Source organism: Bubalus kerabau, chromosome 10 (genome assembly GCF_029407905.1).
Source record: "Bubalus kerabau isolate K-KA32 ecotype Philippines breed swamp buffalo chromosome 10, PCC_UOA_SB_1v2, whole genome shotgun sequence".
Classification (NCBI taxonomy): domain Eukaryota; kingdom Metazoa; phylum Chordata; class Mammalia; order Artiodactyla; family Bovidae; genus Bubalus; species Bubalus kerabau.
Window position 1 is genome coordinate 105424667 of NC_073633.1, and position 14917 is coordinate 105439583.

At 43.4% G+C, this 14917-nt stretch overlaps 2 protein-coding genes across 9 annotated transcripts in view; one reads left to right on the forward strand and one right to left on the reverse strand.

Annotated features, from left to right (window-relative positions):
- The window catches only part of ZC3H14 (zinc finger CCCH-type containing 14), a 39968-nt gene extending 33111 nt beyond the window's left edge, over window positions 1-6857 (forward strand). For all 7 annotated transcript variants that reach the window (XM_055538849.1, XM_055538850.1, XM_055538852.1 and 4 more), the window contains 5 exons: window positions 3762-3882; window positions 4521-4657; window positions 4920-5008; window positions 6010-6116; window positions 6578-6857. In XM_055538849.1, the coding sequence (XP_055394824.1) occupies window positions 3762-3882; window positions 4521-4657; window positions 4920-5008; window positions 6010-6116; window positions 6578-6584 (461 nt within the window). In that variant the 3' untranslated portion in view covers window positions 6585-6857. The remainder of the gene's footprint in view (window positions 1-3761; window positions 3883-4520; window positions 4658-4919; window positions 5009-6009; window positions 6117-6577) is intronic.
- A 3115-nt stretch (window positions 6858-9972) lies between these two features.
- The window catches only part of EML5 (EMAP like 5), a 168413-nt gene continuing 163468 nt past the window's right edge, over window positions 9973-14917 (reverse strand). Inside the window, exons 37-42 of one of the 2 annotated variants that reach the window (XM_055538847.1) lie at window positions 14604-14776; window positions 12707-12869; window positions 12307-12410; window positions 11419-11572; window positions 10850-10954; window positions 9973-10579 (exon numbers count right to left, since the gene is read on the reverse strand). In XM_055538847.1, coding sequence (XP_055394822.1) covers window positions 10514-10579; window positions 10850-10954; window positions 11419-11572; window positions 12307-12410; window positions 12707-12869; window positions 14604-14776 — 765 coding nt within the window. In that variant the 3' untranslated portion in view covers window positions 9973-10513. The remainder of the gene's footprint in view (window positions 10580-10849; window positions 10955-11418; window positions 11573-12306; window positions 12411-12706; window positions 12870-14603; window positions 14777-14917) is intronic. The other variant, XM_055538848.1, reaches the window with a different exon arrangement.

The window sequence follows — 14917 nt, forward strand, 5'->3', positions numbered from 1 at the left end:
GATTTTGATGTTATTTCTACTTCAGTGAAATTCCCTTGAAAGGAGTTTCTTATCTGATACTTGTTTAAATTAATATAGAAACATTGTAGTAGAGATGAACTCAGTTCACACAGGGACTGGATCTGAGGCCGATGGACACTTGTGAGCAGTGCTGCTCTCACTGGAATCAGTGGCCAGTGCAGTGCCTTGAGCATTTTCATTCCTGTTAGTGAATACCAGTCATATTCCTCACAGCTTATAAAGATTTTAGGAACACCTCCATTGGTAAGAGAGACAATTACTGAATATTAAATATGAAGAGCCTCAAAGAAAAAGCAATAATGGGTTCTGAAATTTTCCCACAGTAATCCTCTTCTTGTTAGAGATATGAAAATGTATTAAATACCTTTTTTAGTCACTAAAAATAGCCTTTAGGGGGAGATCGTCAGTGAGCAAAGGACATATTGCTGTTATCTTGAACAAAGTGGACTGCTGTGAATCAGTTCTGATTGGTGGAGTGAGTTGTAAAATCTTGACTTTTCTTTTAAAGGAAGAAAAAGTGCACGTGTTAATAACAGAGGTGATAAGAAGTGCAGTAGTCAGGCAGCTGAGATTTCTTGCCCCGTATTTTTTTTAAAATATGAGAAGATTCCGGTGTTTTTAGTACTTTGGATTTCAGTTTGGTAGTTTAATTTTTGGTACCTTAGGGTATTGTTTAGTTGCCAAGTCGCGTTTGACTCTTTGCGACCCCACGGACTGTAGCCCCCCAGGCTCTTCTGCCCATGGGATTCTCTAGGCAAGAATACTGGAGTGGGTTGCCATGCCCTCCTCCAGGGGATCTTCCCACCCCAGGGATGGAACTGGCGTCCCCTGCACTGGCACGTGGATTCTTTACCCCTGAGCCACGCGAGAAACGCAGTTTCAGGTCTAATTTGGCTTAAACGTAGACGTGCGTGTGCAGCTTTGTTGGTGTACGCGCCGCAGCAGTGACCCTCTGGGTAGCGGAAGCTGTCCCTCAGGCTGCGCGGTGCTGCGGCCGTCACGGAGACGCCTGTGATGGGGCGCCGCCTTCACGGCTTTGACCCGGGCCTCTCCGTTTCTCGCTATTGCTCAAAGGCGGAGGAGCTCTGTGGCGGAGGACACAGGGAGGCCGAGAAGGCCCCATCAGGAGGCTCCCGTCCGGCCTGCTCTGCCCGCGCGGGTCGGGGTCTGACACTCGGTAGTTGCTCTCCTGTCCAGTGTTTCAGGGATGCCACCAGTTGCAGCGTCTGTTTGAGGCCACTCTGGCTGGCCTTTCACGGCAGCCCAGATCTTATACTTGGCGATAAAAAGTGAATTTGCCTCTTAAAACTTAAACAGGAAGAGTGTTCATAGCTTATGAAGTAAACGTTAGCGAAAACCAGAGTTGTGAACTTTGTGGAGTTTCCTCACTGTGGTGGGGTTGTACGGGTGGCTTGTCAAGGTTTCCTGGTTAGGGAAGCTTGTGTCGGTGTTCTGGTGGGTGGAGCTGGATTTCTTACCTCTGGAGTGCAGTGAAGTGTCCAGTAATGAGTTATGAGATGTCAGTGGGTTTGGAGTCCCTTTGGGCAGCCTGTATATTGAAGCTCAGGGCTGTGTTCCTGTGTTGCTGGAGAATTTGTGTGGTATGTCTTGCTCTGGAACTTGTTGGCCCTTGGATGGTGCTTGGTTTCAGTGTAGGTATGGAGGCGTTTGATGAGCTCCTGTCGATTCATGTTCCCTGGAGTCAGGAGTTCTCTGGTGTTCTCAGGATTTGGACTTAAGCCTCCCGCTTCTGGTTTTCAGTCTTATTTTTACAGTAGTCTCAAAACTTCTCCATCTACACAGCACCGTTGATAAAACATCTCCTTTCGAAGACACTGGGCTGCCTTTCTGGGTGCCTGCTGTCCTCTGCCGGCATTCAGAAGTTGTTTTGTGGAATTTGCTCAGCGTTTAAATGTTCTTTTGACGAATCTGTGGGGGAGAAAGTGGTCTCCCCGTCCTCTTCCTCCGCCATATTCTGAACTTGGTGTATGTATGACATTTTTTCGTCAGAAAGATACTTTCCTTGTCCAGTGTCTAACTTCCTTAGTGTTGCTCCTGAGAGCTGTCAGGAGCTACTTTACTCCGTTTCCAGAACACCCTGCTCTTGGGTATTCTGTTAATGTCTGGGTTCTCGTGTATATGCCAGAGTTTAAAGCATGTTCTTGAGGAAGGGAAGGTGAAACACATTTTCTCTGCAGGAATTACACATCAAAAAAAAAAAAAATTTAATAATTGGAGAAAACCCCTCCTTCCAGACTATCCTAATTTGAGACTAAGGATACTTTTCTATCCTGGAGCTAGATAATGACCTTCACTGAGTTTAAAGGCATGTGGGCACAGTCTTGGCAGCTCTGGGGGTGCTCGTGGTGGGCTTCAGGGCCAGGCTCTATGCCGTGTTCTCGTTCATGAAGACGGAGGTGGGCACGCTGGAGCAGGAAGTACTCCTCACACTGGCTGTGGAACTGCCTTTGATCGATTGCCTGTGCTACATTCTTGTTTCCATGGAATCACAAAGCTCTAAGGAAGACAGTTTCTCTTGGTTTAGATGAGGAAACAGGAGTTCGGAGATGTTGGAGCACACGCCCAGAGTGTCTAGCTCAACCAGTCAGCGACAGAGCCAGGTTTGAGCTGCAGGAGGACTCGGTGGTGTGGTTGAAGTGCTGTTTGCTCTCATAAACATGAATGAGAAATTTGTTAGTAAGACCCTTGGCTTTTTTTTCCTAGGGTGTCGGGTCAGTAGCTGGCATCTCATTATGGTCTTCAGGTGTTACTTGGTTTATTCTGTTTTAAGTTTCAGTTAGTTGCTGTCATTTAAAAATTAGATGTCATAGGGGACTTCGCTGACCATCCAGTCGTTAGGACTCCCAGCTCCCACTGCAGGGGCCTGGGTTCCCTCCCTGATCGGGGAGTGGAGATCCCACATGCCGCACAGCTCAGCCCAAAAATAGAGTAGAGTTTAGATCCCAGACGAAAAGGTGTTTGCTTCCTGAGTCGGGCGCAGTCTGGTGGCACGAGTGCCATTTTCTGACATCGGCGTCGCCGAGGGTGCCCTTTGACCCGCCCCGGGAGGGCTGGACTGAGCAGCACCTCCGGGTCGCACATGTGCTCTCCCCGCCGCTCTTCTGAGCAGGTTTCCTCTGTGAGGCTTTCTTCCAGCGTCACCTCACATCTGGACAACCTCACTCTGATCTGTTAAGTGATCCTCTGGGCCCCTCTAGGTCCTAGGACATTTGTGATGCTTTGGGCAGAATCTTTGCCTTCCTTTGTCCGTTGATGTGAATTTATCACCTGTACCTAGAAAACTGCGCATGCCTCGGCAAGTGGGGACACTTGTTTGTAGACACTGACCATCCTAACCTGAGCATGCGAGTTCGTGCATGCTTTTCTCACCTCGTGTTTCCAGTTCCCATTTCATTTTATTGGTTCCCTAGTTGACACTCTCTTCTCTTTTAATCTTCATTCAGCTGAAATAATTTTGAGAATTGGAATTTTTCGAGGAGAACTGACTCTTGTTGAGCATCCCTGTCCACTTTCCTCTTCCCAGTGAGAACACTAGTCTACATCCTAGTAATCTTTTCTAAGATTCTAGTTGTATTATTTGGACTCATTTGTTTTGTGTAACTGTAGACATAGAAGAACGTAAGACTCTAAGACTGGGTGTTGAGGGAAGTTTACTAAAGGTGTCACGTCCTGAATTGGTTATAATGAGTGAAAGACTTTTGATTCGTTCCCCTCTGTAGCTGAGATGAGCGAGCTGAGCGTGGCGCAGAAGCCGGAGAAGCTGCTGGAGCGCTGCAAGTACTGGCCTGCCTGCAAGAACGGGGACGAGTGCGCTTACCATCACCCCGTGTCGCCTTGCAAGTGAGTCGCAGCAGCTCGCGCCTGGCTTTCAGGTCCCTTCCTCGGGAGAGCTTCCTTCTGGCTCTTTCCTGTGACCAGGCATGAGCTTTGTAACTGCGTGCAGCAGCGGCACTCGGGTGCCCTCCAGGACAGCACGCTGGTGTCGTCTGAGGGCGAGGCGGCAGGGGTCGCCTCTATGCCTCTTGAGATGCTGAAACTTCCGGGTTTGAGGATTCTGTACATTGAAGGAGTAACAGACAGGTTTGGCCTTGGGAGTTTAAGATGAAGCAGAGCAAAGGCTAACAAGAGTTTTGCCAGGACGCACTGGTGGTAGCAAACGCCCTGCTGCATAAAATGTTAGAGAGACCTCAGTTACAGAGTAGACGGTGTCTCTTCTTGTCCCAAGAAACACTTCTGCCTCTCATGGTGACTTGGCTTGAGATGAAAGTCTGTTATTCCCCCAGGCTTTGAAGTAGGCGTTTGTGCCGTTTTGATGTCTGGCGTCATTTAGAAATGGGAGTTTACTTTTTTTTTCTTGTTACTTCAGTGTTTCTCAAAACAAGTAGTAATGGAATTAAGAGCACAATGGACCATCTCTACAAAAAAACCATGTATTTGGGAGATTAAATGTGAATAATACGTTTTATTTTGTTTTATAGAGCCTTTCCCAATTGTAAATTTGCTGAGAAGTGTCTGTTTGTTCATCCAAATTGTAAATACGATGCAAAATGTACTAAACCAGACTGTCCCTTCACTCACATGAGCCGAAGAACCCCAGGACTGCCTCCAAAACCAGGTCAGTGACTGCATTTCTGCATTTGAGTGAAGAGGGGAAAGTTTTGTGACTGTGAACTGAATTCAAAAGAAATAGTTTGAGATCATTGTGTAAGAATCAGTTAACTAGTTTCACAGAACAGGTGTGTCCATTCTATAGCATTCTAAAGTATTGTATCTTGAGTAGTGAATATTATAAATGTCCATTTTTTAAAGTAGTTCCCATAAAAACATCCACAAACTGCACTAAAAATTATTTTGCCAAATCTCATCTCTGTCCGCAGTCACAGCGCCAGCACCGCCTTCCAGTACTCAGCTGTGCCGCTACTTCCCAGCGTGTAAGAAAATGGAGTGTCCCTTCTACCATCCGAAAGTAAGAACTTTAACCTTCCCAAAAAGGAATTCAGTGGCAGCTTGTTCACTAGCAAACTATATATTGTCTTCCTTTTTTTTTCTTTCCCAGTTTAACTTTTTTGTTAAAAGTTAACTTCATGGTTTTTAAGACCTTTAAGTTATTCCCTAGTCGTCCCTGAGCCTGTGTGTGGCCCGTTAGGCCAAGTTGTCTGAACTGGTTTAATGTTAGTAGACTAATCTCCCGTGGGCGTCCCTGGTGGCTCAGACGGTAAAGAATCCACTTGCCAAGCAGGAGACCCGGGTTCCATCCTTGTGTCAGGAAGACCCCCTGGAGGAGGGCATGGCAACCCACTGCAGTATTCTTGCCCGGAGACTCCCACGGACAGAAGAGCCTGGTGGGCTACAGTCAGTGGGGTCGCAGGGACTTGGACACGACTGAGCGGCCCAGCACAGCAGCCTCCCCTCCCGGGAGAGGGCCGCTCCCTGCTGCTCGTCGGGTTCCGCTCTTCTTTGCCCCAAACGTGTGTCTCCCTCCCCCACCCTCATGCCAGACCAGAGGCGCTGAGGTCCAGCAGTGCTTAATGACGCCATCTGTGGTCCACACGTGTCCGCAGTTGGTCCGTGTGTCTCCGGCTGTCTGGCTGCTCGGCATGAATCACCTTCTCTTTGAAAGGCAGCCCAGTGGCCATGTGAGAGGCCTTCAGTTCCCCAGCTGCGGTGGACGCAGATGAGGGTGAAGATGGGGGGTGCTGGGCAGGATGGGCAAGTGGTTATTACAGGAATGAGAGGAACTCTGCATTATATGCGCAGCTTCCTTCTGAAGTTTGCCTTGTTACTCTTTGATTAGGATTTTCTCTTGGTGGGCGTGCCTGTTGGAGGGCTTCAGTAGTAGTAAAGGAAATGGGAACAGTCTGTATCTGCTGCCCCGTTGCCCTTACGGGCTGGTTCCCGTCACCCCAGGTGGCTGTGGGTTTCTGCGTTAGCTTTGCAGGTGTTGCTGAAACTGTTCTCTGTCTCTAGCACTGTAGATTTAACACTCAGTGTACACGACCTGACTGTACGTTCTACCATCCCACCATTACTGTACCACCACGACATGCCTTGAAATGGATTCGACCTCAGACCAGGTAAAGGTTAGAAGTAGTTTTTCTAATGTCATTTCAAATGCTTTTCTAGTATATGTAATACTTTCTTAAATTTGTAAGCATACAAATTTGGGGGAAGCATCACTTTTTGTCTGCTGTTCAATTAAGGGTCTTTGGCAAAATAATTTACTACATAAACCAAATTTTGTTTCATTCAGCAATTGCTTGTTTGCCTCAGACTTTAACTTCTGAACACACTATGTAAGGCCTTCAAATTACAAATTTTCACATCAGTTTTCTTAGACATGATCAAACATTGAAATTAAGTTTCAAAATATTTTACTGTGACCCTTACATTTAAATGCATATATTAGTATCTTTTATGTACCTTATATAATTTATTCTTTTACAAACTTTATGTTTACATTGTAATCTGTAGAGCAAATGTTGTCTGACGTTAATTAAAGCAGTTAATTGAAAAACTTTTGGTTTTGTTTATTCAGTGAATGACACCCAGTCCTACCTGACAGAAGACTGTGGCGTTTGAGAGTTTCCATCTGCTGATGAAAGACATTCTACAGAATTTGTCAAATCTTTGAAACTTGGAATATATTGCTTTCATAATATGAAGTTTATTGCCTATCTGAAGTGTCTAATTTTTCAAGTTTGTAAGTTTATTAATGATTTTAACATTGGGTCTTTTTTTGTTGTTTTGTTTTGACTGTGGAAAGACAGTTTAAGGAAAAGCTGAAATCTATTAAAACACTTCGGCGTGTTTGTACACTCGGTGTTCAGGTATCAGAGTTTACAAGGTGGTGCCCTCACTGTTGCTGCTGATGCTCCAGTGGAGGCCCGAGAGTGCCGTGTGGAGAGTGCTGTGTGTGTGTGGGGGGGGGGGGGGTCCTTATTCCAGAAGTTGGATGGCTGCTCTCACGTTCCGACTCCCCAGAAAACAGGAGTGGCCCATAGTGCTGAGGTGGCATAAAACAGTTATTCAATCCTGCTTTTTAAAGTGACTTTAGCCTGAAAAGCATGACTATGAAGGCTTTTTGAGTTGAGTGCTGCTTTGGTGAATGGCTCCCATATATCTGCTCCCTTGCTTTCTGAGAAAGGGGGAGTGAGGTAGGGTGTGTAGGGTGAACATAGTTGGAATGGCAAAGGCAAAAAATAGGAACAGTTCCTTAAAATGCTTTCATTTACTGTTAACGTATGCTTTTTAAATAAGTAAGTATTTTGGGGATCTACATTATCAGAAAATTATACAAAAATTTTTTACAAGTATATACATAAGATTATCAGAACAAACTTTAACTCACAAGATTATAGCTATACATACATATTCTCACGTTCTGAAAAATAACATTCTCAGAAATAACTCCACAGAAAATATAGTTATTACTGAAGATAATTTTTTAAATGTAAAAATTAGATTTAAATAGTATATTTTAAATGACAGTCTATATAATTACAGAGATCAGATGGGTTAACTGCAAAACAGGACTAGACTTCTGGGAACTGAGTGAAAATGCAGAGTTTTGTGTGTGTGGTTTTAAAATTGTTAAGGCAAGAAGTGTTAAATGCTTTAGAATTAAATAACAGATCACTGATTTTTAAAGACAATGTAGCTTTTCAAAAAGTAAAACTAAAAGTTGGTTAGAAAACAAGAGTTAATGCAAAAAGGATAGTAAAGATCAAAATATTCTAAGGACCAAATTAAACTATATAAAAAAAAGTTGTTTGACATGCTTATTAGTCATACATCCAAGAGATAAAGGGATAATAAAACTACATGTGTAAAAGTCCCATGTTTCAGATGCTAAAACCTGCAGCCTTGTGGCCATCTCTTTGCTGTTGGAAGAAGAAAGAATTAACCAGTTATTAAACCATCTTAAGTTGCAATTTGCTGAGCTTATAAGACTTGAAGCATCAGAACGAGCAGACGGTACACAGGGCACACGTGAAGCTCGCGTGCCGCAGCCTTGGCTGAAGCGGCAGCTGCACTTCATCCTAAACGTGACTCCACCGGAGCGGAGGCGCTGCTCATTCTAGTGTTGCCCTGAGATGCTTTATTTCTGCACAAGAAATTTGTTTTAAATTGTACCTACAGAAATTTAAACAGACGTTTAGTATCACTGCTCATAAATGGAGTATATTTGTATTCTCATAATTTCACTGTAAAGAATGTAAGCGGGAGACAAGGGCTCAAGTGATTTAGTTCCACCATTTTGTGAGGAAATAATGTGCTGAAATCAGATTTTTTTCTGTTTAAGGAGACGCATTAGGAGTTGCATCTTTCAGTCGCTGTGGTTTATGGGCAAGCAGAGGGTCACTATAACTTGGTCCAAAATGAACCACTATCAAAAAAGTTCACAGAAAAAGAAGGGAGCAGAGATGGCCGTGAGTGGCACCGGGGTGTCTGGGCATGCGTTTCCTACAGAGAGGCAGCCAGGGGTGCCAGGGGAGGGCTCAGGTTACAGATTGGGGAGCTCAGTCAGGTACTGCACACGGGAACAACCCTTTGGGTTAAAAAATAAACGGTGTAATGCACACGGCCTGTCCCGGCTGTTCACCTGGCCTCAGCTAATGGCTGGTGTGAGGACGGCGGTTGTGGGCTGACGACTGAACTCCGCGGGGCCGCGTCAGCACTCGGACAGCAGGGATTGAGGCCGCCGCCCGCGGGGAGGAGGACGGCGCAGGGGAAGCAGGTCCTCTTCCTGCTTGCTTAAAGCAGGTCATCTGTGTGGTTCCGTGATTACAGCTGGAGTTTCCACCTGCGCTGTAATGAGACTGGAATTTCTCTTTAGCCAAAAGCAGGTAAACTTGACCCAAGGAACATTTGAAGCTGCAACCGCCTCAAATAGAGGGGGAAGTGTGGTTCAGGGGAATTTTTAGCTTTAACGTATTGACTGCTCCTTTACAGTATACATGAATAGAAGCTTTAAATATTAGTGTTTCATCAAATTGGGCTTAGTTTAAGAGAATCCATTGACACAAAAATGAAAGAGAATGATCTTGATGTTTCAAGCTTCTTAAACGAACACCCCAGTCAGTCCTTCAGACACAGCTGTTCAGAGCTCTAAAACTGACCAGGTTCAGTCACTGGTTGGGCTTCCATGATGTAACTTGGCCTTTGGTTTTAATATTTACAGGGTATTGCACATAGGAAACAGATAACCAGAAACCTGAAAGGCTCTATTACACTACAAAGATAATTAACACATGAAAATAAAAATTCATAGGACCAATACAGCATCTTAAACTTTTTCATACTTAGAAAAATATATTTTTAAATAGCAGTCTGCATAATTTCCAGTCCTCAGGAAACTAGAGATAAGCTAAACAGGAAGTTCCTGAATGGCAGGTACTGATCTTTGGCAGCATTTAAAGTGAACAGGAGTAAAGATCTAAGGTTCAGCCCCAGTCACCAAAAAGAATTACAGACAAGTTTTATAAGTGGACTGATATTCTTTCCTTTTGGAAGTCAGCCTATGGGGTGGCATACATTAAACAAACTTTTCCATAGAAAAAAAGGCTATAAAAATTTTATTTCAATAGTTACTAAATTGTGTAGCTTTGTAAATGTGAATTTAATGCTTTAGTTTACATGTTAAATAAATGTTTCTATTAGATTGCATCTTTAAATACTCAACGTTCTCTCCCAGTTAAATAGTACTACTGTCTAAAACCTTAAACTGGACATCACTGGAAATGACTGTTTATCATACTTTTTCATTAATGAGGCTATAATCACGTTCTACTGTTTGAGTTACAGAGATGAATTCTGGACTTAAGAGTGACAGCTCAGAAATGAAATTGTAGTGATCATATAGTACTGACCTGGGATTGTTCTTGAATTTAAAACTTTCAGGAGAAAAATGTCCTTTATAAGCAGGACTTTATTAACACTTAGGAAGCATTATATTCTCCAGTAGACCTCGTGTATGTTTTCTTAGGGAAAATAATGTTTGCCTATTAAAAACTGTGATCCTTTAGGGTGATGGTATATTTCCTTATGTAAACACAAGGATAAAGTACTAAACAGTTGAATCTTGAAAATAAAAATTCAAAAAAATTCTGCTAAAAAAGAGGATGAAAATTATCCAAGTTGGGTTTTTAAGGTTTTGGTTCGTTTTTTTTGAGGAGCTCTGTCTCCCAAACCTCCCCAGCAGGTCTGCCAGATGTGCAGACTCCCCAGAGTGGGGCTGGCTGTCACCGTCAGTTCATTAACCCTTTCTTGACATGGGATTACCTGGCAGTGTGTGGATTATGGACAGTTACCTTGTGCATATTACAAATATTTTGAACCGATTGATCTTCATTTTGACAAGTTTGGGCATTTATCCCTGTTCCAGTCTTAAGTTAGCACCACCTGACCGCACAGGGCTTGGTTCTGATTATTTTTCCGCTTGTGTAGTCCTGCTTTTCTCAAGGCTGTTAATTTACAGAATCTTCTCAGCATCCGTATCTTTCAGTGAGGCATATGTACACATTTCCAGACAAATAAACTGCAATCAGAAAAAACAGCAGTGAGTTCATGATACTTCTAGATTCTCAGAACAGTTTTTCAATTAAGCTTTCAAATCATACATGCATAAAATCTTTCCTTTTAAAGTCCTTTTATTCTCTGTGTACACAGTATACAAACTCCAAAGAGCCATCTGGTTTTGCTACCTTAATGATGCTGACTAGCTGAGCCCACACAATGAACCTGTCAGAAAGGAGTGATATTAAGCCTCTTGACTAGTAAGTGGGCATATCTCGGGCTGAGAACGCACCAACCTGCAGTCTTCACCGCCAGCACTGACAACGTGCCGATCACCGCTGGTAAATCGGATGTTTGCCACGTGGGGTGAATGACCCAAGAACCTTTTGTGTTTTGCCTAAAAAACAATAAGAACAAGGCTCAGTGTGTGTGACAAACACAGAAGTCAAAGGTTTCTATCAGGAACCACTATCTCCATCACAAAGACTGGAGAGAGGAAGCAGTTTGGACCACAGCTATTGATTAAATGCTTTTTCAGAGTGATGGGTCTGCGTTGAAAAGCACTTGCAGTTTGCTAACAGGTGGATTAAAGCTCTGGTAAAAGGCTGAGTGCAGCTTTGTTAGGATCGTCTCAGAGACGGCATGACTTGAGGGCAAGGGGAGATAATTTCTAACCGCTTTTATTTCAGATTAGTGGATTTAGGAAGTTTGGAACAAAGTTTAGAATCACCAATTTCAAAATATTTTCAAATCATGAGATGACAATATATTTTAGCACATACTATGTGGGAAAATGTGCTGATGATTAAAAGTAAATTGGGGGTAAAGTTACATAAAATACTAAACCCAAGATAAACTTACAAATTTTTCAGGACATGGGAAGTCAAATAACTTAACCATGCCAAAGTCATCTCCCGTTACCAGGCTGATTCCTGAATGAGAGACACAGGCACAGTTGACATCTGCTTTCTCAGCGTGTCTGGACCAGATTCCCATAACTTCATCTCCTAGAATACTACAGAGAAGGAATAAAAAAACCCACCATAGCAAACACAGGTTTACCATACTGAAAAAGTTTCATGGTAATTAATCTCTACCTAATTACATTATTTAGATATAAGATAAATTATGAAAAGGCATTACCTGGAAGCCTGAATTTCTCCTGGGATGTGAATCCCCCGCACATACACCTTTTCTTTTTGAAATTTTACAGTTTTAAGGGTTTATAGACTAAACAATCTTTCAGAAATTCAGCTAATACTTTACAATAGCTGACAGAACTATTTTAAAAATTGAGTTTATGCTATAGGAATCTGATGGCATCTTTCATTTTCACTGATGATTACTCATGGTTAACTTCTACAGCCAGCAACTTTGAACCCATTCATAAGGTTTCATTTCTAACAGCTGCTATCAATAACATTCCTATAGAAAGAGAAATAATACTATTGCCTAACAATACTCAATACATGTTTCTGTTTGTTATTAAACCTACTTAAGGAAATATCATGGTATCTTTAAAGTCACAACTTTGATTTCCTTTAAAAAGAACTGATATAGAAATATACTTGATCAAGAGGGGTCCCACCCTGAGTATATCATTTTCTTAGGAAGAATTCAAGATGGTAACAAAAACTTAAAACTCAATTACTTTCCCTTGGCGAATGGCTCTAGCTGTTCAGAAATAGGATTTTCTAATTTTCCTGACTTTCAGTTAGTTCTTCCCTTCCGAATACACGAAATATTTACCTAGTCCATGTAGCCCAAGTAATTCTGTCAATGGCAGCCTGATCCATAAGGTGTTTTCCTGAAGGCACTTCATAGACATGCCGTTTATAGCAACCAGTGGAGACCTTTCATAATATTAAAATGGAACAAGAATCCCATCATGTGAGAAGTAAAAATCCATAAATAGTTTATAGTATACTGGCAAAATGCTACTTGATTTACACTTCTAAAATAATTAAGACTAAAAGATGACTATAAAAATCTGAGCAAAAGGACTCAGAAGAACAGATTAGTAAGGAATTATGCAGAAACTGCGCAGTGGTACTGAATGAAAGGCCAGAGCTGAGCTGGGAGCAGGCGTCTCAGCAGCACTAACCATGGAAAAGCGGAACTATTCAGAAGTACAGTGTGGGTGCTGTACCTGGAGGTGTCTGCTGTCTGCAGAGAAGTCCATCTGAATGACGAAGCTTGGGATGTCTTTGCAGTAGCTGATTCTGTTAAGGGTGGGGCCCAGTGTTAGGTCATAAAAATCCACTGAATTCTCACTGGAACCCACTGCTAGAAACCGGGAATCTGGACTAAATCTGAACATACAACAAGAGATTACATGCAAAGATGCATTAGACCACATGAAATACAGCAGTGTAAACGTTTAAGAGACCTCCCTGGCTGCCCAGGGGCTGAGAATCCACCTCTGAGTGCAGGGGACGCAGCTCAGATCCCTGGTCTGGAAACTGGAATCCCACATGCCTCGGGGCAGCTCAGCCCGGGCGGCTACAGCTCGGGCCCCTCGAAGCCACATTAACTAAAACCACCTTAGACCAGTGACTTCCTGTTTAGTCCTTAGTAAGTATTCAAGATGAGAGTGTATGATACGGCCTCAAACAGATTTACCTGATAGGCAAAACAGATTTTGTAGACTGATACCATATTTGTTTTATATGAAACAGGTTTATATTTTACATCAGTGTTAAGTGGTTCCTGATTTTTCATCTGATTTCATCTTTAAAAATATCTCAGCTTTTAAAAAACCACTAACAATTTACATATATTACTAAGTTACATAATTCAGTAAGGTAGGATTCTTTTATCTGCCAAGATTGTATCTTAACAGCAAGGGACACAGACCGGCTTAACTCATGTCAGGCTATTAGATGAAGGGATGCAACTTGGAGCTTGGAAGAAGTTATTTTTAAATAAAATAATATCTGCCACATAAATACTTAAAGTACTGTTTGCCTAGTGATCACGTGAAGCCATGTGGTTTGGTGTTTTGAAAACGCTCCATGGTCTTGCTGACATACCTTCGGAACACTGGAGGGCTTAGAGAAGCCGTAATTACTGTTTTATATGCTGGCATCCTGAGGAAGGTGTCAGCTGTAAAAACGGTCTTACTGGTAAATAGAGTGCAAGTTTTGACAGACCTGGATTCAGTGTTCTATGCGGATCACACAAGTGCTCAGAAAATAGTGTGCACGTGTGCTAAGGTCACTTCAGTCGTGTCTGACTCTGCGACCCCGTGGACTGTAGCCCACCAGGCCCCTCTGTCCATGGGATTCTCCAGGCAAGAAGCCTGGAGCGGGTGGCCATGCCCTCCCCCAGGGGATCCTCCCACCCCAGGCGTCGAGCCCAGGTCTACTTTCCGGCACTGGCAGGCAGGTTCCTTACCGCTAGTGCCGCCTGAGAAGCCCCGGGTTCAGTAAGTGGTAACCACTGTTAACAAAAGCTTAAGCACTGAGAAAGGCTCCAGAAAAATTTCACTTCAGATTCTGGAGCACAGATGCTCAGTGACAACGGATTAAAGGGATGAACTATATATTCAGTAGAGATTAAGAGAAGTAAAAGGTGTTTGCGGTTGAAAGTTTTAATTTTCTAGGCTTTGTAAGAGATGTTAGGGGTTTTAATTTTCCAGGTTTTTTTCACTGTGCCGTGCTGCTTGCGGTACCCTAATTCCCCGACCAGGGACTGAACCCAGGCCGTGGCAGTGAAAGTGCCCAATCTTGACCACTGGACTGCCAGGGAATTCCCTAACTTTGCAGGCTTTCAAAGGGCAGGTGAAAGGTAAGTCTTGGTGAGATGAGCTTGCTGGACACGTGTTCATTGAACATCCCCGAGGACTTGCTGCCACAAGGCGCTGTGGCTGGTGCCCAGCAGACCCGTGACTCAGAACGGAGAAGCAGGCACGCACACGAGCAGCCAGGTCTCAGCGCACAGTTTATGGGGGGTGAGATGCTACAGGCACTAAGGACCTTTTCTCCAAGTTCAAGCTGGACCAGTTAGAGAACACCCTAGATACCCCGTTCCACTGGCTGACTGACCTGATGTCATGGATCGCACACCGTCTGTCTCTCTTCTTTCCCCATATCTTTAGGGAGCTCACAAGTAAAATGATAAATTCTCCATTTTTCATCCCAATGGCCACCATGTCCCCTTCCGGACTGTAGCATACGGTACGAGCGGCATGTCCCAGATTCACTTTGTTCAGCATCTTCTGCATCAGAACCAGAGGGGTCAGAGAGAACGACATTAAGTAGAGAGCTTACAAAGTAAACCGTCTCCCCCAAGTTCTCCACACAGTTGTGAACTTGCTAAGTGCAATTTAGGACTCTGCTGCTTAGAAACTGTATCGTCT